General features: G+C 46.2%; 1 protein-coding gene across 5 annotated transcripts in view; it reads right to left on the bottom strand.

The window, feature by feature from the left end:
- The window catches only part of LOC139250296 (uncharacterized), a 169,533-nt gene that overhangs the window by 59,185 nt on the left and 87,154 nt on the right, over nucleotides 1-23,194 (bottom strand). For 4 of the 5 annotated variants that reach the window (XM_070872785.1, XM_070872789.1, XM_070872787.1 and 1 more), the window contains one exon: nucleotides 16,429-16,782. In XM_070872785.1, the coding sequence (XP_070728886.1) occupies nucleotides 16,429-16,782 (354 nt within the window). The remainder of the gene's footprint in view (nucleotides 1-16,428; nucleotides 16,783-23,194) is intronic. The other variant, XM_070872788.1, reaches the window with a different exon arrangement.

Below are 23,194 nucleotides of genomic sequence, written 5' to 3'. Positions count from 1 at the left end.
TCTCCGCATCCACTTTGTCAAGCCCTCTCACAGTCTTATACGTTTTGATAAGATCACCTCTCATTCTTCTGAATTCCAATGAGTAGCGACCCAACCTTCTCATCCTTTCCTCATAAGTCAACCTACTCATCTCTGGAATCAACCTAGTGAAACTTCTCTGAACTGCCTCCAAAGCAAGTATATCCTTTCGTAAATATGGAAACCAAAACTGTGCGCAGTATTCCAGGTGTGGCTTCAGCAATACCCTGTATAACTGTAGCAAGACGTCCCTGCTTCTATACTCCATCCCCTTTGCTATAAAGACCAAGATTCCATTGGCCTTCCTGATCACTTGCTGTACCTGCATTCTACCTTTTGTGTTTCATGCACAAGTACCCCCAGGTCCCGCTGTACTGCAGCACTTTGCAATTTTTCTCCATTTAAATAATAACTTGCTCTTTGATTTCTTTCTGCCAAAGTGCATGACCTCACGCTTTCTAACATTATACTCCATCTGCCAAATTTTTACCCACTCACTTAGCCTGTCGACATCCTTTTGCAGATTTTTGTGTCCTCCTCACACATTGCTTTTCCTCCCATCTTTGTATCATCAGCAAACTTGGCTCCGTTACACTCGGTCCTTTCTTCCAAGTCATTAATATAGATTATAAATAGTTGGGGTCCCAGCACTGATCCCTGCAGAACCCCACTAGTTACTGATTGCCAACCTGAGAATGAATCATTTATCCCGACTCTCTGTTTTCTGTTAGTTCGCCAATCCTCGATCCATGCTAATATATTACCCCCAACCCAGTGAACTTTGATCTTGTACAGTATCCTTTTACGTGGCACCTTGTCAAATGCCTTCTGGAAGTCCAAATACACCACATCCACTGGTTCCCCTTTATCCACCCTGTTCGTTGCATCCTCAAAGAATTCCAGCAAATTTGTCAAACATGACTTGCCCTTCATAAATCCATGCTGACTCTGCCTGACCAAATTATGCTTTTCTAAATGTCCTGCTACTGCTTCTTTAATAATGGACACCAACATTTTCCCAACCACAGATGTTAGGATAACTGGTCTATAGTTTCCTGCTTTTTGTCTGCCTCCTTTTTTAAATGGGGGCATTACATTTGCAGTTTTCGAATCTGCTGGGAGCTCCCCAGAATCCAGGGAATTTTGGTAAATTATAACCAATGCATCCACTATCCCTGGCGCTACCTCTCTTAAGACCCCAGGATGCAAGCCATCAGTTCCAGGGGATTTATCTGCCTTTAGTCCCATTACCTTACTGAGTACCACCTCCTTCGTGATTGTGATTGTGTTAAGTTTCTCTCCCCATATAGCCCCTTGTCGATCCACTATTGGGATATTGTTAGTCTGACTAAAAATATTTGTTCTATAAAAATACCGTAAAGACTAACTAAAAATATTTGTTCAGAGTTTTCGCCATCTCCATGTTCCCCATTATTAATTCCCCGGTCTCGTCCTCTAAGGGACCAACATTTACTTTAGCCACTCTTTTCCTTTTTATATTCCTATAGAAACTCTTGTTTTCTGTTTTTATATTTCGTGCTTGTTTACTTTCATAGTCTATCTTCCCTTTCTTAATCATTTTTTAGTCATTCTTTGCTGGCTTTTAAAAGCTTCCCAATCATCTGTCCTCACACTAGTTTTGGCCACTTTGTATGCCCTTGTTTTTAATTGGATACCGTCCTTTATTTTTTTAGTTTGCCACGGATGGCTGCAGAAACATAGAAACATAGAAAATAGGTGCAGGAGTAGGCCATTCGGCCCTTCGAGCCTGCACCGCCATTCAATGATTTCATGGCTGAACATGCAACTTCAGTACCCCATTCCTGCTTTCTCGCCATACCCCTTGATTCCCCAAGTAGTAAGGACTTCATCTAACTCCTTTTTGAATATATTTAATGAATTGCTCTCAACAACTTTCTGTGGTGGAGAATTCCACAGGTTCACCACTCTCTGGGTGAAGAAGTTTCTCCTCATCTCGGTCCGAAATGGCTTACCCCTTATCCTTAGACTGTGACCCCTGGTTCTGGACTTCCCCAACATTGGGAACATTCTTCCTGCATCTAACCTGTCTAAACCCGTCAGAATTTTAAACGTTTCTATGAGGTCCCCTCTCATTATTCTGAACTCCAGTGAATACAAGACCAGTTGATCCAGTCTTTCTTGATAGGTCAGACCCACCATCCCGGGAATCAGTCTGGTGAATCTTCGCTGCACTCCCTCAATAGCAAGAATGTCCTTCCTCAAGTTAGGAGATCAAAACTGTACACAATACTCCAGGTGTGGCCTCACCAAGGCCCCGTACAACTGTAGCAACACCTCCCTGCCCCTGTACTCAAATCCCCTCGTTATGAAGGCCAACATGCCATTTGCCTTCTTAACCGCCTGCTGTATCTGCATGCCAACCTTCAATGACTGATGTACCATGACACCCAGGTCTCGTTGCACCTCCCCTTTTCCTAATCTGTCACCATTCAGATAATAGTCTGTCTCTCTGTTTTTACCACCAAAGTGGATAACCTCACATTTATCCACATTATACTTCATCTGCCATGCATTTGCCCACTCACCTAACCTATCCAAGTCGCTCTGCAGCCTCACAGCATCCTCCTCGCAGCTCGCACTGCCACCCAACTTAGTGTCATCCGCAAATTTGGAGATACTACATTTAATCACCTCGTCTAAATCATTAATGTACAGTGTAAACAGCTGGGGCCCCAGCACAGAACCTTGCGGTACTCCACTAGTCACTGCCTGCCATTCTGAAAAGTACCCATTTACTCCTACTCTTTGCTTCCTGTCTGACAACCAGTTCTCAATCCATGTCAGCACACTACCCCCAATTCCATGTGCTTTAACTTTGCACATTAATCTCTTGTGTGGGACCTTGTCCAAAGCCTTCTGAAAGTCCAAACACACCACATCAACTGGTTCTCCCTTGTCCACTCTACTGGAAACATCCTCAAAAAATTCTAGAAGATTTGTCAAGCATGATTTCCCTTTCACAAATCCATGCTGACTTGGACCTATCATGTCACCTCTTTCCAAATGCGCTGCTATGACATCCTTAATAATTGATTCCAACAAATTCCCCACTACCGATGTCAGGCTGACCGGTCTATAATTCCCTGTTTTCCCTCTCCCTCCTTTTTTAAAAAGTGGGGTTACATTGGCTACCCTCCACTCCATAGGAAGTGATCCAGAGTCTATGGAATGTTGGAAAATGACTGTCAATGCATCCGCTATTTCCAAGGCCACCTCCTTAAGTACTCTGGAATGCAGACCATCAGGCCCTGGGGATTTATTGGCCTTCAATCCCATCAATTTCCCTAACACAATTTCCCGACTAATAAGGATTTTCCTCAGTTCCTCCTTCTTACTAGACCCTCTGACCCCTTTTATATCCGGAAGGTTGTTTGTGTCCTCCTTCGTGAATACCGAACCAAAGTACTTGTTCAATTGGTCTGCCATTTCTTTGTTCCCAGTTATGACTTCCCCTGATTCTGACTGCAGGGGACCTAAGTTTGTCTTTACTACCCTTTTTCTCTTTACATATCTATAGAAGCTTTTGCAGTCCATTTTAATGTTCCCTGCAAGCTTCCTCTCGTACTCTATTTTCCCTGCCCTAATCAAACGCTTTTCCTTTCTTTTACACCCTTTCCTCCTCACTGGAATATATTTTTCTTGAGAGCTGTGAAATATCTCCTTAAATGTACGTCACTGTTCATCAACCGTTCTACACTTTAATCTATTTTCCCAATTCACTTTAGCCAACTCTGCCCTCATACCTTTGTCGTCTCCTTTAATTAAGCTTAGTACGCTGGTTTAAGATCCAACTTTCTCACCCTCCATCTGAATTTGAAATTCAACCATGTTATGATCACTCATTCCAAGGGGATCCTTTACTAGGAGATTGTTTATTAATCCTGTCTCATTACACAGGACCAGATCTAAGATCGCCTGCCTCCTGATTGGTTCCATCGGCGAGAGGCGACAGTCCGGGGTGTGTGGAGAGACCTACAAAAGGCCGCAAGACAAGGAGTCAGACAGTGTCTGCGAGAGGAGACAGTCCGGGGTGCGTGGAGGCCTACAAAAGGCCATGAGACAAGGAGTCGGGCAGTGTCTGCGAGAGGAGACAGTCCGCGGTGCGTGGGGGCCTACAAAAGGCCGCAAGACAAGGAGTCAGACAGTGTCTGCGAGAGGAGACAGTCCGCGGTGTGTGGAGGCCTACAAAAGGCCGCGAGACAAGGAGTTGGACTGAGTCTGCGAGAGGAGACAGTCCGGGGTGTGTGGAGAGACCTACAAAAGGCCATGAGACAAGGAGTCGGACAGTGTCTGCGAGAGGAGACAGTCCGGGGTGTGTGGAGGCCTACAAAAGGCCATGAGACAAGGAGTCGGGCAGTGTCTGCGAGAGGAGACAGTCCGGGGTGTGTGGAGAGACCTACAAAAGGCCATGAGACAAGGAGTCGGGCAGTGTCTGCGAGAGGAGACAGTCCGGGGTGTGTGGAGGCCTACAAAAGGCCATGAGACAAGGAGTCGGGCAGTGTCTGCGAGAGGAGACAGTCCGGGGTGTGTGGAGAGACCTACAAAAGGCCGCGAGACAAGGAGTCGGACAGTGTCTGCGAGAGGCGACAGTCCGAGGTGTGTGGAGGCCTACAAAAGGCTGTGAGACAAGGAGTCGGGCAGTGTCTGCGAGAGGAGACAGTCCGGGGTGTGTGGAGACCTACAAAAGGCCATGAGACAAGGAGTCAGACAGTGTCTGCGAGAGGAGACAGTCCGGGGTGTGTGGAGAGACCTACAAAAGGCCGCGAGACAAGGAGTCGGGCAGTGTCTGCGAGAGGAGACAGTCCGGGGTATGTGGAGAGACCTACAAAAGGCCATGAGACAAGGAGTCGGGCAGTGTCTGCGAGAGGCTTGTGCAGCTACAGGGAGAGAGCAAAAAAGAAGTAAGAAATAGAAAGGTGACGTCACCGCCAAGGGGGTAAGTGATTGGCTGGTGACTGGTAAGTAGTTTTTCTTTTTTCTCTTCGAGATCAGTGAGTAACTTTTAGCATTGTTGTTGCCAATTTAAGTTAATCTAAGGGTTTAGTCATGGTAGGAGAGCTCGGACACGTGATATGCTCCTCTTGTACTATGTGGAAACTCAGGAACACTTCCCGTGTCCCTGACGACTACGTGTGCGGGAAGTGTATCCGCCTCCAGCTCCTGACGGACCGCGTTGCAGAATTGGAGCTGAGGGTGGATTCACTCTGGAGCATCCACGATGCTGAGAATGACGTGAATAGCACATTTAGTGAGTTGGTCTTACCGCAGGTAAAGGGTCCACAGACATATAGGGAATGGAAGACCAGCAGGAAGAGCAGTGCAAGGAAGGTAGTGCAGGGATCCCCTGCGGTCATCCCCCTGCAAAACAGATACATCGCTTTGAGTACTGTTGACGGGGAAGACTTATCAGGGGAGGGCAGCAGCAGCCAAGTTCATGGCACCGTGGCTGGCTCTGCTGCATAGAAGAGCAGGAAAAAGATTGGGAGAGCGATAGTGATAGGGGATTCAATTGTAAGGGGAATAGATAGGCGTTTCTGCGGCTGCAAGCGAGACTCCAGGATGATATGTTGCCTCACTGGTGCAAGGGTCAAGGATGTCTCGGAGCGGGTGCAGAACATTCTGAAAAGGGAGGGCGAACAGCCAGTTGTCGTGGTGCACATTGGGACCAACGATATAGGTAAAAATAGGGATGAGGTCCGACGAGACGAATTTAAGGAGCTAGGAGCTAAATTAAAAAGTAGGACCTCAAAAGTAGTAATCGCGGGATTGCTACCAGTGCCACGTGCTAGTCAGAGTAGGAATCGCAGGATAGCTCAGATGAATACGTGGCTTGAGCAGTGGTGCAGCAGGGAGGGATTCAAATTCCTGGGGCATTGGAACCGGTTCTGGGGGAGGTGGGACCAGTACAAACCGGACGGTCTGCAGCTAGGCAGGACTGGAATCAATGTCCCAGGAAGAGTGTTTGCGAGTGCTGTTGGGGAGGAGTTAAACTAATATGGCAGGGGGATGGGAAACAATGCAGGGAGACAAAGGGAAACAAAATGGAGACAGAAGCAAAAGACAGAAAGGAGATGAGTAAAAGTGGAGGGCAGAGAAACCCAAGGCAAAAAACAAAAAGGACCACTTTACAGCAAAATTCTAAAGAGTCTAAGTGGGTTAAAAAGGCAAGCCTGAAGGATCTGTGCCTCAATGTGAGGAGTATTCGGAATTAGGTGGACGAATTAACTGTGCAGATAGCAGTTAACGGATACGATGTGGTTGGCTCCAGGATGACCAAGGCTGGGAACTCAACATCCAAGGGTATTCAACATTTAGGAAGGATAGACAGAAAGGAAAAGGAGGCGGGGTAACGTTGCTGGTTAAAGAGGAAATTACTGCAATTGTAAGGAAAGACATTAGCTTGGATGATGTGGAATCGGTATGGGCGGAGCTACGGAATACCAAGGGGCAGAAAACGCTAGTGGGAGTTGTGTACAGACCTCCAAACAGTAGTAGTGATGTTGGGGAGGGCATCAAACAGGAAATTAGGGGTGCATGCAATAAAGGTGCAGCAGTTATCATGCGTGACTTCAATATGCATATAGATTGGGCTAAGCAAACTGGAAACAATACAGTGAAGGAGAATTTCCTGGAGTGCAGAAGGAATGGTTTTCTAGACCAATATGTCGAGGAACCAACTAGGGGGGAGGCCATCTTAGACTGGGTGTTGTGTAATTAGAGAGGATTAATTAGCAATCTCGTTGTGCGAGGCCCTTTGGGGAAGAGTGACCATAACATGGTGGAATTCTACATTAGGATGGAGAATGAAACAGTTAATTCAGAGACCATGGTCCAGAACTTAAAGAAGGGTAACTTTGAAGGTATGAGGCGTGAATTGGCTAGGATAGATTGGCGAATGATACTGAAGGGGTTGACAGTGGATGGGCAATGGCAGACATTTAGAGACCGCATGGACGAACTACAACAATTGTACATCCCTGTCTGGTGAAAAAATAAAAAAGGGAAGGTGGCTCAACCGTGGCTATCAAGGGAAATCAGGGATAGTATTAAAGCCAAGGAAGTGGCATACAAATTGACCAGAAATAGCAGCGACCCCGGGGACTGGGAGAAATTTAGAACTCAGCAGAGGAGGACAAAGGGTTTGATTAGGGCAGGGAAAATGGAGTACGAGAAGAAGCTTGCAGGGAACATTAAAATGGACTGCAAAAGCTTCTATAGATATGTAAAGAGAAAAAGGTTAGGAAAGACAAACGCAGGTCCTCTGCAGTCAGAATCAGGGGAAGTCATAACTGGGAACAAAGAAATGGCGGACCAATTGAACAAGTACTTGGGTTCGGTATTCACTAAGGAGGACACAAACAACCTTCCGGATATAAAAGAGGTCAGAGAGTCTCATAAGAAGGAGGAACTGAGGGAAATCCTAATTAGTCAGGAAATTGTGTTAGGGAAACTGATGGGATTGAAGGCCGATAAATCCCCAGGGCCTGATGATCTGCATCCCAGAATACTTAAGGAGGTGGCCTTGGAAATAGTGAATGCATTGACAGTCATTTTCCAACATTCTATAGACTCTGGATCAGTTCCTATGGAGTGGAGGGTAGCCAATGTAACCCCACTTTTTAAAAAAGGAGGGAAGAGAGAAAACAGGGAATTATAGACTGGTCAGCCTGACATCGGTAGTGGGGAATTTGTTGGAATCAATTATTAAGGATGTCATAGCAGCGCATTTGGAAAGAGGTGACATGATAGGTCCAAGTCAGCATGGATTTGTGAAAGGGAAATCATGCTTGACAAATCTTCTGGAATTTTTTGAGGATGTTTCCAGTAGAGTGGACAACTAGTTAATGTGGTGTATTTGGACTTTCAGAAGGCTTTCGAGAAAGTCCCACACAAGAGATTAGTGTGCAAAGTTAAAGCACATGGGATTGGGGGTAGTGTGCTGACATGGATTGAGAACTGGTTGTCAGACAGGAAGCAAAGAGTAGGAGTAAATGGGTACTTTTCAGAATGGCAGGCAGTGACTAGTGGGGTACCGCAAGGTTCTGTGCTGGGGCCCCAGCTGTTTACATTGTACATTAATGATTTAGACAAGGGGATTAAATGTAGTATCTCCAAATTTGCGGATGATACTAAGTTGGGTGGCAGTGTGAGCTGCGAGGAGGATGCTATGAGACTGCAGAGTGACTTGGATAGGTTCGGTAAGCGGGCAAATGCATGGCAGATGAAGTATAAAGTGGATAAATGTGAGGTTATCCACTTTGGTGGTAAAAACAGAGAGACAGACTATTATTTGAATGGTGACAGATTAGGAAAAGGGGAGGTGCAACGAGACCTGGGTGTCATGGTACATCAGTCATTAAAGGCTGGCATGCAGGTACAGCAGGCGGTTAAGAAAGCAAATGGCATGTTGGCCTTCATAGCGAGGGGATTTGAGTACAGGGGCAGGGAGGTATTGCTACAGTTATACAGGGCCTTGGTGAGGCCACACCTGGAGTATTGTGCACAGTTTTGGTCTCCTAACTTGAGGAAGGACATTCTTGCTATTGAGGGAGTGCAGCGAAGATTCACCAGACTGATTCCTGGGATGGCGGGACTGACATATCAAGAAAGACTGGATCAACTGGGCTTGTATTCACTGGAGGTCAGAATAATGAGAGAGGATCTCGTAGAAATATTGAAAATTCTGACGGGTTTAAGACAGGTTAGATGCAGGAAGAATGTTCCCAAGAATGTTGGGGAAGTCCAGAACCAGGGGTCACAGTCTAAGCATAAGGGGTAAGCCATTTAGGACCGAGATGAGGAGAAACTTCTTCACCCAGGGAGTGGTGAACCTGTGGAATTCTCTACCACAGGAAGTTGTTGAGGCCAATTCACTGAATATATTCAAAAAGGAGTTAGATGTAGTCCTTACTACTAGGGGGATCAAGGGGTATGGCGAGAAAGCAGGAATGGGGTACTGAAGTTGCATGTTCAGCCATGAACTCATTGAATGGCGGTGCATGCTCGAAGGGCTGAATGGCCTACTCCTGCACCTATTTTCTATGTTTCTATTGCAGACTGCTCAATGAACCCTCCAACTCTCTACTTCTCTCTCCAACTTTAGAAACCGTTACAAAAACCCATCATTTTGACCAGCATTTCCGACACTTGTACCAATTTCTTCCTTGACGGCTTGGTGCCTGTCGCCCTAGTTCCATTGTTGTGAAGCACTTTGAGACAATTATGTGAAAGGAGCTTTGTAAATGCAAGTGTTTGTTGTCTTCCACCTGCGCTGCCTTTATGTCGATCTAATTCCCACTGAAATCACTGTCACACTGACTCAATGTCAGACTGGAGGGGCGGTGCTCCGCAGCAAGTGCACAAGCAGCGCGGGATGGGGCAGGCGGTCTGGGTGCAACAGATGCAGCCGGAGAAGACATCTGAAATATTTTCAGGTTGTGTTGAAAGCCTGCGTGGATTCATTATACCCTGAGAAATATGTAAATAGATGTCACTCAGTCCCATGGTGAATCCCCACGTGTCCTCACTTGGTGCCTTTTGCTTGCCCGTTTATAATGGACACTTGTGGTCTTCCCAGCTGCTCACCGCAGAATGTCCACTCGAAGCTGGGACAGAGGGACCGATTTTGGAAAGTTGTTTTTTTCCCCTCCATCTCCTGTACCGCTGTTTCTGCATCGTTGTCCGTGCAATAGTTCTTTTCTGATGTTTCCTTTTTGCCACTGTATTGTTGCTGTCAAGCTGTGAATCTCTTCTCTAACCATACTGCTCTGCACGGAGGCTCACTGGGCCTTGCCAGTGGCTCCTGTGGATTTGGAGGTGGAAGAGGAGTTCAGGGAGGGGGCAGAATGAGTGATGGACTTGTACCTCAGGTGCCTGGCAGCCACTTGGAATTGGCCCTGGCACACCTAGTTGGCCAAGTCCGTGGAGACCTGCATTTGCCCCTTCTGCCACACATGAAAGTCTGTGACACAGTTGGACCTGTTATATTCTTGGGTCTCTTGCTCTGGATCCTTCAGCTTCTAAAGTTTTAGATTCATAGGCGAATCCCCTCGGCCCCAGCAACATCTTCAATGGCTCTGATATACATAGAAGTTACAACATGTGTCACCTGCCCTAATATCTCCTCATGTGGCTCGGTGTCAAATGTTGTCTGATAACGCTCCTGTGAAGCTCCTTGAGACATTTTACTATGTTAAAGGCGCTGTATAAATACAAGTTGTTGTAGCTTGGGGAGGACAGAGCCAGATCAGTAATTCCCTCATGTTGGTCCTCTCACCAGTTGCCACAAGCCCAGTCTGGCAGCAATGTCCCTCAGGACTCGGCCAGCTCGGTCAGTGCTGGTACTCCCGAGTCTTGGTGATGGACATTGAAGCTGCCTAGCCAGAGTACATTCTGTGCCCTTGCTACCCTCAGTCCTTTCTCCAAGTGGTGCTTATACAAAGTGTGCACTTGCCTTTCGAAGTGGTACCTGGCATTGGACACGAGGAAACAATTTATTTGCATCGACTTTTTTGAGAAGGCAAAAAAGATAATTTCAGGAGACCAGAGCTCTGCCAGGAATCTCGCTGCCAGATAGTCGGAAAATCGTGGGCGGCATCTGCTGAACCTTCCATATATTGTCCCAGTGGGCGAGGCTTCCAACATTACTCCTTTACAGTCACACTATAGTCGTACATCGATGTGTTTGTTTAAATCATAAATTGTTAGTTCACAGACCTCAGGCTTCCTACCAGGTTGGCCATGTTCTCTCTCTGGGTCACACCCTCCCAAACCGTCAACAGTCTGTTTGTATTGGGTACATTCCAGACCCACTGCAGTCTGTGTGTATTGGGTACATTCCAGACCCAAAACAGTCTGTGTGTATTGGGTACATTCCAGACCCACTACAGTCTGTGTGTGTTGGACACATTCCAGACACACTACAGTCTGTGTGTATTGGGTACATTCCAGACCCACTGCAGTCTGTGTGTATTGGGTACATTCCAGATCCACAACAGTCTGTGTGTATTGGGTACATTCCAGACCCACTACAGTCTGTGTGCACTGGGTACATTCCAGACCCACTACAGTCTGTGTCTATTGGGTACATTCCAGACACACTACAGTCTGTGTGTATTGGGTACATTCCAGACCCACTGCAGTCTGTGCGTATTGGGTTCATTGCAGACCCACTACAGTCTGCGTGTATTGGGTACATTCCAGACACACTACAGTCTGTGTGTATTGGGTACATTCCAGACCCACTGCAGTCTGTGCGTATTGGGTTCATTGCAGACCCACTACAGTCTGTGTGTGTTGGACACATTCCAGACCCACTACAGTCGGTGTGTACTGGGTACATTCCAGACCCACTACAGTCTGTGTGTATTGGACACATTCCAGACCCACTACAGTCTGTGTGTATTGGGTACATTCCAGACCCACTACAGTCTGTGTGTATTGGGTACATTCCAGACCCACTACAGTCTGTGTGTATATTGTACATTCCAGACCCACTACAGTCTGTGTGTATTGGGTACATTCCAGACCCACTACAGTCTGTGTGTATTAGGTACATTCCAGACCCACTACAGTCTGTGTGTATTGGGTACATTCCAGACCCACTACAGTCTGTGTGTATTGGACACATTCCAGACCCACTACAGTCTGTGTGTATTGGGTACATTCCGGGCCCACGGACGAGTTTCTCACGGCAGCTGCAGGGAGAAGGCAAAAAAAACAAAGGTGACGTCACAGCCGAGGGGGTAAGTGATTGGCTGGTGATTGGTGAGTAGTTTTTCTTTTTCTTCTTATATTGGTCAGTAACTTTTAACATTGTTATTACCAGTTTAAGTGTATCTAAGGGTTAAGACATGGCAGGAGAGCTCGGTCGGGTGTTATGCTCCTCCTGTACCATGTGGGAACTCAGGGACACTTCCGGTGTCCCTGACGACTACGTGTGCGGGAAGTGTATCCGCCTCCAGCTCCTGACGGTCCGCGTTACGGAATTGGAGCTGAGGGTGGATTTACTCTGGAGCATCCACGATGCTGAGAATGACGTGAGTATCACGTGTAGTGAGTTGGTCTTACCGCAGGGAAAGGGTCCACAGCCAGATAGGGAATGGAAGACCAGCAGGAAGAGTAGAGCACCCCCCTGCAAAACAGATACACCGCTTTGGGTACTGTTGAGGGGAATGACTCATCAGGGGAGGGCAGCAGCAGCCAAGTTCATGGCACCGTGGCTGGCTCTGCTGCACAGGAGGGCAAGAAAAAGAGTGGGAGAGCGATAGTGATAGGGGATTCAATTGTGAGGGGAATAGATAGGCGTTTCTGCAGCCGCAACCGAGACTCCAGGATGGTATGTTGCCTCCCTGGTGCAAGGGTCAAGGATGTCTCGGAGCGGGTGCAGGACATTCTGAAATGGGAGGGAGAACAGCCAGTTGTCGTGGTGCACATTGGTACCAACGACATAGGCAAAAAAAGGGATGAGGTCCTACGAAACGAATTTAAGGAGCTAGGAGCTAAATTAAAAAGTAGGACCTCAAAAGTAGTAATCTCGGGATTGCTACCAGTGCCACGTGATAGTCAGAGTAGGAATCGCAGGATAGCGCAGATGAATACGTGGCTTGAGCAGTGGTGCAGCAGGGAGGGATTCAAATTCCTGGGGCATTGGGACCGGTTCTGGGGGAGGTGGGACCAGTACAAACCGGACGGTCTGCACCTGGGCAGGACTGGAACCAATGTCCTAGGGGGAGTGTTTGCTAGTGCTGTTGGGGAGGATTTAAACTAATATGGCAGGGGGATGGGAACCAATGCAGGGAGACAGAGGGAAACAAAAAGGAGCCAAAAGCAAAAGACAGAAAGGAGATGAGGAAAAGTGGAGGGCAGAGAAACCCAAGGCAAAGAACAAAAAGGGCCACTGTACAGCAAAATTCTAAAAGGACAAAGGGTGTTAATAAAACAAGCCTGAAGGCTTTGTGTCTTAATGCAAGGAGTATCCGCAATAAGGTGGATGAATTAATTGTGCAAATAGATGTTAACAAATATGATGTGATTGGGATTACGGAGACGTGGCTCCAGGATGATCAGGGCTGGGAACTCAACATTCAGGGGTATTCAACATTCAGGAAGGATAGAATAAAAGGAAAAGGAGGTGGGGTAGCATTGCTGGTTAAAGAGGAGATTAATGCAATAGTTAGGAAAGACATTAGCTTGGATGATGTGGAATCTATATGGGTAGAGCTGCAGAACACCAAAGGGCAAAAAACGTTAGTAGGAGTTGTGTACAGACCTCCAAACAGTAATAGGGATGTTGGGGAGGGCATCAAACAGGAAATTAGGGGTGCATGCAATAAAGGTGCAGCAGTTATAATGGGTGACTTTAATATGCACATAGATTGGGCTAGCCAAACTGGAAGCAATACGGTGGAGGAGGATTTCCTGGAGTGCATAAGGGATGGTTTTCTAGACCAATATGTTGAGGAACCAACTAGGGGGGAGGCCATCTTAGACTGGGTGTTGTGTAATGAGAGAGGATTAATTAGCAATCTCATTGTGCGAGGCCCCTTGGGGAAGAGTGACCATAATATGGTGGAATTCTGCATTAGGATGGAGAATGAAACAGTAATTTCAGAGACCATGGTCCAGAACTTAAAGAAGGGTAACTTTGAAGGTATGAGGCGTGAATTGGCTAGGATAGATTGGCGAATGATACTTAGGGGGTTGACTGTGGATGGGCAATGGCAGACATTTAGAGACCGCATGGATGAAGTACAACAATTGTACATTCCTGTCTGGCGTAAAAATAAAAAGGGGAAGGTGGCTCAACCGTGGCTATCTAGGGAAATCAGGGATAGTATTAAAGCCAAGGAAGTGGCATACAAATTGGCCAGAAATAGCAGCGAACCTGGGGACTGGGAGAAATTTAGAACTCAGCAGAGGAGGACAAAGGGTTTGATTAGGACAGGGAAAATGGAGTACGAGAAGAAGCTTGCAGGGAACATTAAGGCGGATTGCAAAAGTTTCTATAGGTATGTAAAGAGAAAAAGGTTGGTGAAGACAAACGTAGGTCCCCTGCAGTCAGAATCAGGGGAAGTCATAACGGGGAGCAAAGAAATGGCGGATCAATTGAACAAGTACTTTGGTTCGGTATTCACTAAGGAGGATACAAACAACCTTCCGGATATAAAAGGGGTCAGAGGGTCTAGTAAGGAAGAGGAACTGAGGGAAATCTTTATTAGTCGGGAAATTGTGTTGGGGAAATTGATGGGATTGAAGGCCGATAAATCCCCAGGGCCTGATGGACTGCATCCTAGAGTACTTAAGGAGGTGGCCTTGGAAATAGCGGATGCATTGACAGTCATTTTCCAACATTCCATTGACTCTGGATCAGTTCCTATGGAGTGGAGGGTAGCCAATGTAACCCCACTTTTTAAAAAAGGAGGGAGAGAGAAAACAGGGAATTATAGACCGGTCAGCCTGACCTCAGTAGTGGGTAAAGTGATGGAATCAATTATTAAGGATGTCATAGCAGTGCATCTGGAAAATGGTGACATGATAGGTCCAAGTCAGCATGGATTTGTGAAAGGGAAATCATGCTTGACAAATCTTCTGGAATTTTTTGAGGATGTTTCCAGTAAAGTGGACAAGGGAGAACCAGTTGATGTGGTATATTTGGACTTTCAGAAGGCTTTCGACAAGGTCCCACACAAGAGATTAATGTGCAAAGTTAAAGCACATGGGATTGGGGGTAGTGTGCTGACGTGGATTGAGAACTGGTTGTCAGACAGGAAGCAAAGAGTAGGAGTAAACGGGTACTTTTCAGAATGGCAGGCAGTGACTAGTGGAGTGCCGCAAGGTTCTGTGCTGGGGCCCCAGCTGTTTACATTGTACATTAATGATTTAGACGAGGGGGTTAAATGCAGTATCTCCAAATTTGCGGATGATACTAAGTTGGGTGGCAGTGTGAGCTGCGAGGAGGATGCTATTAGGCTGCAGAGTGACTTGGATAGGTTAGGTGAGTGGGCAAATGCATGGCAGATGAAGTATAATGTGGATAAATGTGAGGTTATCCACTTTGGTGGTAAAAACAGAGAGACAGACTATTATCTGAATGGTGACAGATTAGGAAAAGGGAAGGTGCAACGAGACCTGGGTGTCATGGTACATCAGTCATTGAAGGTTGGCATGCAGGTACAGCAGGCGGTTAAGAAAGCAAATGGCATGTTGGCCTTCATAGCGAGGGGATTTGAATACAGGGGCAGGGAGGTGTTGCTACAGTTGTACAGGGCCTTGGTGAGGCCACACCTGGAGTATTGTGTACAGTTTTGGTCTCCTAACTTGAGGAAGGACATTCTTGCTATTGAGGGAGTGCAGCGAAGGTTCACCAGACTGATTCCCGGGATGGCGGGACTGACCTATCAAGAAAGATTGGATCAATTGGGATTGTATTCACTGGAGTTCAGAAGAATGAGAGGGGACCTCATAGAAACGTTTAAAATTCTGACGGGTTTAGACAGGTTAGATGCAGAAAGAATGTTCCCAATGTTGGGGAAGTCCAGAACCAGAGGTCACAGTCTGAGGATAAGGGGTAAGCCATTTAGGACCGAGATGAGGAGAAACTTCTTCACCCAGAGAGTGGTGAACCTGTGGAATTCTCTACCACAGAAAGTAGTTGAGGCCAATTCACTAAATATATTCAAAAGGGAGTTAGATGAAGTCCTTACTACTCGGGGGATCAAGGGTTATGGCGAGAAAGCAGGAAGGGGGTACTGAAGTTTCATGTTCAGCCATGAACTCATTGAATGGCGGTGCAGGCTAGAAGGGCTGAATGGCCTGCTCCTGCACCTATTTTCTATGTTTCTATGTTTCTATGGGACTCTATTATTAAATATTTTCTGGCTTTCAACTCCAAAACGAGATGCATTACTTTGCCGCCCAGCCATTCTGAAAGCGGATTGCACATTCCTGAATTACATTAACAGGCTGAAGGATGGTTTATTGCAGCTTGGAAAGGGTCGAGGGCTCATTTGTTTGCATTGATGAGTGCAGATTTAGTCACTCAGAGATGCATTGTTTTATATATATACCCTGTCAATATCCTGATTTAACCAGGTATGTCACCATTATTCCTATTACTGCACTTTTCCCTCAACATGTATTTTCCCGTTGAATCCTGTGTGTGAGGTTTTGTCCCACCATGTGCTCACTTAAACAAATTAAAAACAAATGGAGTTTGTCCCAGATTTCACCCTCCATTCTGTACTTAGAACTTCCACTCAGTGTTGTTACTGTAAAAGTGACAACGTTGTACAACATTTACTTACACATGAGATGTTGGTATTGTAACATTATTAGATATCAAACCAATATAATGTAGAATATACTTACTGGTTACAGTCAGCCGGTTTCCATTTCCATAGATTGATCCCCAAATACCACAGATATAGACCGCGCTGTCTCTGCGCTCCACGCCTCTGATGGTCAGAATGTAGCTGTTACTGGCATCATCTCTGGAAAGCTGAAACCGCTCAGAGACACCTTGTGATCGGTAAATCCTGCCACCTACATAATGAGAAAATATTATGTGTTTCCTATCCTGTGAGAGGTACCAGTGTACAGTATATTTATCCACACGGTCATTCACATTGCTGCTCTCCAGGGTACACCCAAACTGCACCGTCCCACCCTCGGGCACCGTCACAACTTCTGGGGACTGGATAAGAACCGGACTTGTCTTTCGACCTGTGAATAGTAAATAACTGAGGATCAGAACAGATGAGGAACAACATGAAGTAATAAGTTGAAACCGAAGTGATTATAAAATCTCCTGTGTGTTTGCGAATGGATATTGGTCTGAAATCCCACTCCTCTGTTTCCTGCGGGCGCTCGACAGAAAATGGTAAAAAAGATGTGCACCGACCTTTTCCTGCTGCGCCCACCAGAGATCCCGGTCCTGAGGCCTACTCTCCCTGCACATCGGAGCGTGTGTCTGTCAGGACGGATGTATGTTGGAGCTGGAGTGACATGACACTGGGCAGCCAATCCAGGTCAAGTATTTTCTCATTCATAATAATGGGAACTCGGTCAGTAGGAGTTCTCATTATGATTGAGAAACACTCCCCCCCAACATCCAAACACAAGTAAAAAATAGAAAAAACACATCACATATTTAAGATTAATTTAAATTAAAGTTAATAAATGTCTTCGAAAAAAATATTATTTTTCAAACTTTTTTTTAAAAGATTTTTCATTATGGTTTAAAATAAACTTCCCTTAGTGGACAGTGTTTTTAACATTAAAATGTGCTTTTGAAATGTTATTGTTACATGTTTTTGTATGTTTCAAAGCTGGTTTTCTGCACATGCGCATTGCACACCGAAAACCTGCTTTTGTGATGCCTTCCCCGGTCCGTACACACTCCGTACAGACTCAGGGAGGCCGGGATATCTGCCCCAATGTGTATCATCAGTAATTTGTAGCCGAGTTGTTCAAACATATCCTGAGCTTAGCTGTCCCACATTGCCCTGTACTGACCAACAATCCCAGTGTGAACAGGCAGCCCAAAAACACACACACTGCAACTGAACTCAGAACTCCTGCTGTGGATATGTTCTTTGCTGCCTTTACCACGGAGGTTGGTACAACAAGGATCAGAAAATCAGGTAAAAAGCTGCCAGTTTTAGTAATATTGTGCGATACCCAACACAAGATTCTGATGTGGGTTCAGATACAGAAGCATCTCAGTCCACTTCATCTCATCCTTCCAGAATTCCAATACTACCATCGTCCCATTGCAGCGTCCAGCGGTTTGTAAACCTGTCCCGTGTTCTGGCCTCGCCTGGGAACCTGTTCCAGCTTTTGATCACCGTCTTCAAATAACTGAGTCCTGAACTTGGCCTTTACAATCCTGACTGTGCCCTCCTGCCCTGGTTATATCTGAAAGTATTGTTCTGGGTTTGCTTTAACTTCCTCCACAAGTGGCTGTAAATAGGGCTTCAAACTAAACTAAAAAATGGCGGGGAGTGGGGGCAGGAGTCATGTGAGGGGAAATTTAGAGATCCAAAGAGAAAGATGCAATAGAGCAGTGTAACGATTTGGGTAAAAATAAGCAGAGTGTGACAGGAAAGGACAGAGTTTAAGGTCAAAGTAGGGAACAACGGTAAAAAATTACATTAAAGGCTCTTTATCTGAATGCATGGAGCATTCATAATAAGATAAATGAAGGAGTGGCACAAATAGAGATAAATGGGTTTGATCTAATAGCCATTACAGAGACATGGTTGCAAGGTGACCGAGGTTGGGAACTAAATGACCCAGGGTACTTGACGTTTTGAAAAGACAGGCTGAATGGTAAAGGAGTGGGGGTAACCCTGATAATAAAGGATGATATAAGGACACAAGAGAGAAAGGGACTAAAATACCCACTGCTGGAAACGGGGCACACCTGCCCTGCTTCTCTTGTATTTACCGGCGAAGTGAATGCGGTGGCCTCGAGCAAAATTCAATGTTTTTGTGTTTTTCCGGCGGACAAGAAGTCGGTAATAATGAGGGTTATGCGGCAATGAGCGGAAGTTCGGACTTGAGGAGTGGAAGTTGGGGGCGGGCAGAGTAACCGGCGCTGTCAGTCATCAGCGTGACGCAGATAACGTCATCACGGTGCCACATCACCTCGGCTCCCACCTTCAGGTAAAGGGGAGGGCCGCTGCGATTCTTTAAGTTCAGTCCACTGGGCCACCAGGAGGGTTTCGGCCGGGCCAGCGGCCTGGCACCCAAGAAGGAGTGCGTGCCAGGCTGCCTGTTGGTGGCCCGGCCGAACCCGGGACATAATTGTCGGCCTGACATGGCAGTCGGCTGACAGAAAAAAAGCATGGTGGCAGCGGCAGTGGGTCCTCCCCTTTAATGGGAGACACACCACCATTTTACAAGGACTACAGCCTCACTGCACCAGCAGAAAAAAGCAGCTTTTGGCACCGCGCAGCGGGAGCAAGATATTTCCGGCTGAATTTCACCCACGGGGAGGTGGGAAGATCGGGCTTAGGACGGGTCGGCAGCAGCAGAACGCTGGGTGGGGAGCGGGTCACCGCCGGGATACCGCAGTGTGGCCGCTGATTTCCAGCGGTAACAGGCCTTAAGGGAAGGGGAAGTTTCGATGCCACAGGATTTTGGGTCAGACGATCAGGAAGTAGAATCAGTCTGGGTGAAGGTAAGGAATAACAAGGGGCAGAAAACACTGGTGGGAGTAGTATATAGGCCCCCTAACACTAGCTATACTGTTGGACAGAATATTAATCAAGAATAGTATGAACTTGTAACAAAGGTAATGCAATAATCGTGGAGGACTTTAATCTTCATATAGACTGGATAAATCAAATTGGTGAAGGTAGTCTGGAGGATGAGTTCATGGAATGCATTCGGGACACTTTCCTAGAACAATACGTCATGGAACCAACCAGGGAACAGGTTACTTTAGATCTTGTATTGTGCAATGAGACAGGGTTAATTAGCAATCTCATCGTAAAGGATCCTGTGGGGCAGAGTGATCATAATACGACAGAATTTCACGTTACATTTGTCATGTGTTCAACTGTCATTGTAACCCATGTATACACCGTGAGAACATTGACCACTAGGTGGTGAACTTGTGGGAGACACTCCGAATCTGGACTTCCAGGTATAAAAGGGGAAACTCCACCCACCTTCATCACTTGAGTGCTGGCTAATAAAGGTTACTGGTCACAGAGTGACCCTCTCTCAAGTATGGGCCTCGTGTGTATTTATACTGTATAATAAGGGCATATCATTGGCGACGAGAAACTGGGATTTAAACCACGCGAGCATGGTCACGAGCAGCACAGAAGAGAGGTACTGTGTTGGTGATGATTGGGACGACATTATTGAGAGACTACAGCAAAGTTTCGTCACTAAGGAATGGTTGGGACAGGAGTCGGCCGACAAACGCAGGGCTCATCTCCTGACGGTTTGTGGATCCAGGACGTATTCCCTGATGAAGTACATCCTAGCGCCAGAGAAGCCGGCAGACAAGACTTTTCAAGAGCTCAGTAAGTTGATCAGGGAACACTTTAAGCCGGCGAGCAGCATGCACATGGCGAGACACCGGTTTTACACGCACCGGCAACGAGAAGGGCATAGTGTTCCAGACTTCGTGGCAGACCTCCGGTGACTGGCGAGCCGAAGTAAGTTCCCAAATGCATGCAGAGCGGAGATAGAAACATAGAAACATAGAAAATAGGTGCAGGAGTAGGCCATTCGACCCTTCGAGCCTGCACCGCCATTCAATGAGTTCATGGCTGAACATGCAACTTCAGTACCCCATTCCTGTTTTCTCCCCATATCCACCGATCCCCCCAGTAGTAATGACTACATCTAACTCCTTTTTGAATATATCCAATGAATTGGCCCCAACAACTCTCTGTGGTAGAGAATTCTACAGGTTCACCACTCTCCGGGTGAACAAGGTTCTCCTCATCTCGGTCCTAAATGGCCCACCCCTTATCCCCAGACTGTGACCCCTGGTTCCAAACCTCCCCAATATTAATAAGAACATAAGAATTAGGAACAGGAGTAGGCCATCTAGCCCCTCGAGCCTGCTCCACCATCCAACAAGATCATGGCTGATCTGGCCGTGGACTCAGCTCCACTTATCCACCCGCTCCCCATAACCTTTAATTCCCTTATTGGTTAAAAATCTATCTATCTGTGACTTGAATACATTCAATGAGCTAGCCTCAACTGCTTCCTTGGGCAGAGAATTCCACAGATTCACAACCCTTGGGAGAAGAAATTCCTTCTCAACTCGGTTTTAAATTGGCTACCCCGTATTTTGAGGCTGTGCCTCCTAGTTCTAGTCTCCCCGACCAGTGGAAACAACCTCTCTGCCTCTATCCTGTCTATCCGCTTCATTATTTTAAATGTTTCGAAAAGATCACCCCTCATCCTTCTGAGCTCCAACGAGTAAAGACCCAGTCTACTCAATCTATTATCATAAGGTAACCCCCTCATCTCCGGAATCAGTCTAGTGAATCGTCTCTGTACCCCTTCCAAAGCTAGTATATCCTTCCTTAAGTAAGGTGACCAAAACTGCACGCAGTACTCCAGGTGCGGCCTTACCAATACCCTGTACAGTTGCAGCAGGACCTCCCTGCTTTTGTACTCCATCCCTCTCGCAATGAAGGCCAACATTCCATTCGCCTTCCTGATTACCTGCTGCACCTGCAAACTAACTTTTTGGGATTCCTGCACAAGGACCCCCAGATCCCTCTGCACCACAGCATGTTGTAATTTCTCACCATTCAAATAATATTCCCTTTTACTGTTTTTTTTCCCAAGGTGGATGACCTCACATTTTCCGATATTGTATTCCATCTGCCATACTTTAGCCCATTCGCTTAACTTATCTAAATCTCTTGGCAGCCTCTCTGTATCCTCGACACAACCCACTTTCCCATTAATCTTTGTGTCATCTGCAAATTTTGTTACACTACACTCTGTCCCCTCTTCCAGGTCATCTATGTATATTATAAACAGTTGTGGTCCCAGCACCGATCCCTGTGGCACACCACTAACCACCGATTTCCAACCCAAAAAGGACCCATTTATCCCAACTCACTGCTTTCTGTTTGCCAGCCAATTCTCTATCCATGCTAATACATTTCCTCTGACTCCGCGTACCTTTATCTTCTGCAGTAACCTTTTGTGTGGCACCTTATCGAATGCCTTTTGGAAATCTAAATACACCACATCCATCGGTACACCTCTATCCACCATGCTCGTTACATCCTCAAAGAATTCTAGTAAATTAGTTACACATGATTTCCCCTTCATGAATCCATGTTGTGTCTGCTTGATTGCACTATTCCTATCTAGATGTCCTGCTATTTCTTCTTTAATGATAGCTTCAAGCATTTTCTCCACTACAGATGTTAAACTAACTGGCCTATAGTTACCTGCCTTTTGTCTGCCCCCTTTTTTAAACAGAGGCGTTACATTAGCTGCTTTCCAATCCGCTGGTACCTCCCCAGAGTCCAGAGAATTTTGGTAGATTATAACGAATGCATCTGCTATAATTCCACCATCTCTTTTAATACCCTGGGATGCATTTCATCAGGACCAGGGGACTTGTCTACCTTGAGTCCCATTAGCCTGTTCAGCACTACCCCCCAAGTGACAGTTATTGTCTCAAGGTCCTCCCTTCCCACATTCCCATGACCAGCAATTTTTGGCATGGTTTTTGTGTCTTCCACTGTGAAGACTGAAGCAAAATAATTGTTTAAGGTCTCAGCCATTTCCACATTTCCCATTATTAAATCCCCTTCTCATCTTCTAAGGGACCAACATTTACTTTAGTCACTCTTTTCCGTTTTATATATCTGTAAAAGCTTTTACGATCTGTTTTTATGTTTTGCACAAGTTTACTTTCGTAATCTATCTTTCCTTTCTTTATTGCTTTCTTAGTCATTCTTTGCTGTCGTTTAAAATGTTCCCAATCTTCTAGTTTCCCATTAACCTTGGCCACCTTATACGCATTGGTTTTTAATTTGATACTCTCCTTTATTTCCTTGGTTATCCACGGCTGGTTATCCCTTCTCTTATCATCCTTCTTTTTCACTGGAATATATTTTTGTTGAGCACTATGAAAGAGCTCCTTAAAAGTCCTCCACTGTTCCTCAATTGTGCCACCGTTTAGTCTGTGTTTCCAGTCTACTTTAGCCAACTCTGTCCTCATCCCACTGTCGTCCCCTTTGTTTAAGCATAGTACGCTCGTTTGAGACACTACTTCCTCACACTACTTCTTCATCAAAAGATGCTGCGAGACTTTTTTATTGAGGGCATTGGGCACACAGGGGTTTTCAGGAAACTGATTGAGACCAAAGACTTGACCCTGGAAAAGGCGGCTTTGATGGCCCAGACGTTTCTCTCAGGAGAGGAAGAGATCAGAATGATATTTAGAAAAATCTTGGCTGAAATGCAGCAAATGGATAGGAAGTCAACATTGTTAACGTGGCACACAGTTCTCCAGGCAGTCAGGGGCAATCGGACATGCCCGAGCAGGTAGTCGAACCCAAAGGGGGAATTCAACAGAGACAATGGCTAGCTGAACGGCGATTCATGCCATCGCAAGGGACAATGCGGCCAG

Source organism: Pristiophorus japonicus, unplaced genomic scaffold, assembly GCF_044704955.1.
Source record: "Pristiophorus japonicus isolate sPriJap1 unplaced genomic scaffold, sPriJap1.hap1 HAP1_SCAFFOLD_367, whole genome shotgun sequence".
Taxonomy (NCBI): domain Eukaryota; kingdom Metazoa; phylum Chordata; class Chondrichthyes; family Pristiophoridae; genus Pristiophorus; species Pristiophorus japonicus.
Note: the sequence above shows the minus strand (reverse complement) of the source record. Positions and strands in the feature narration are given on the sequence as shown.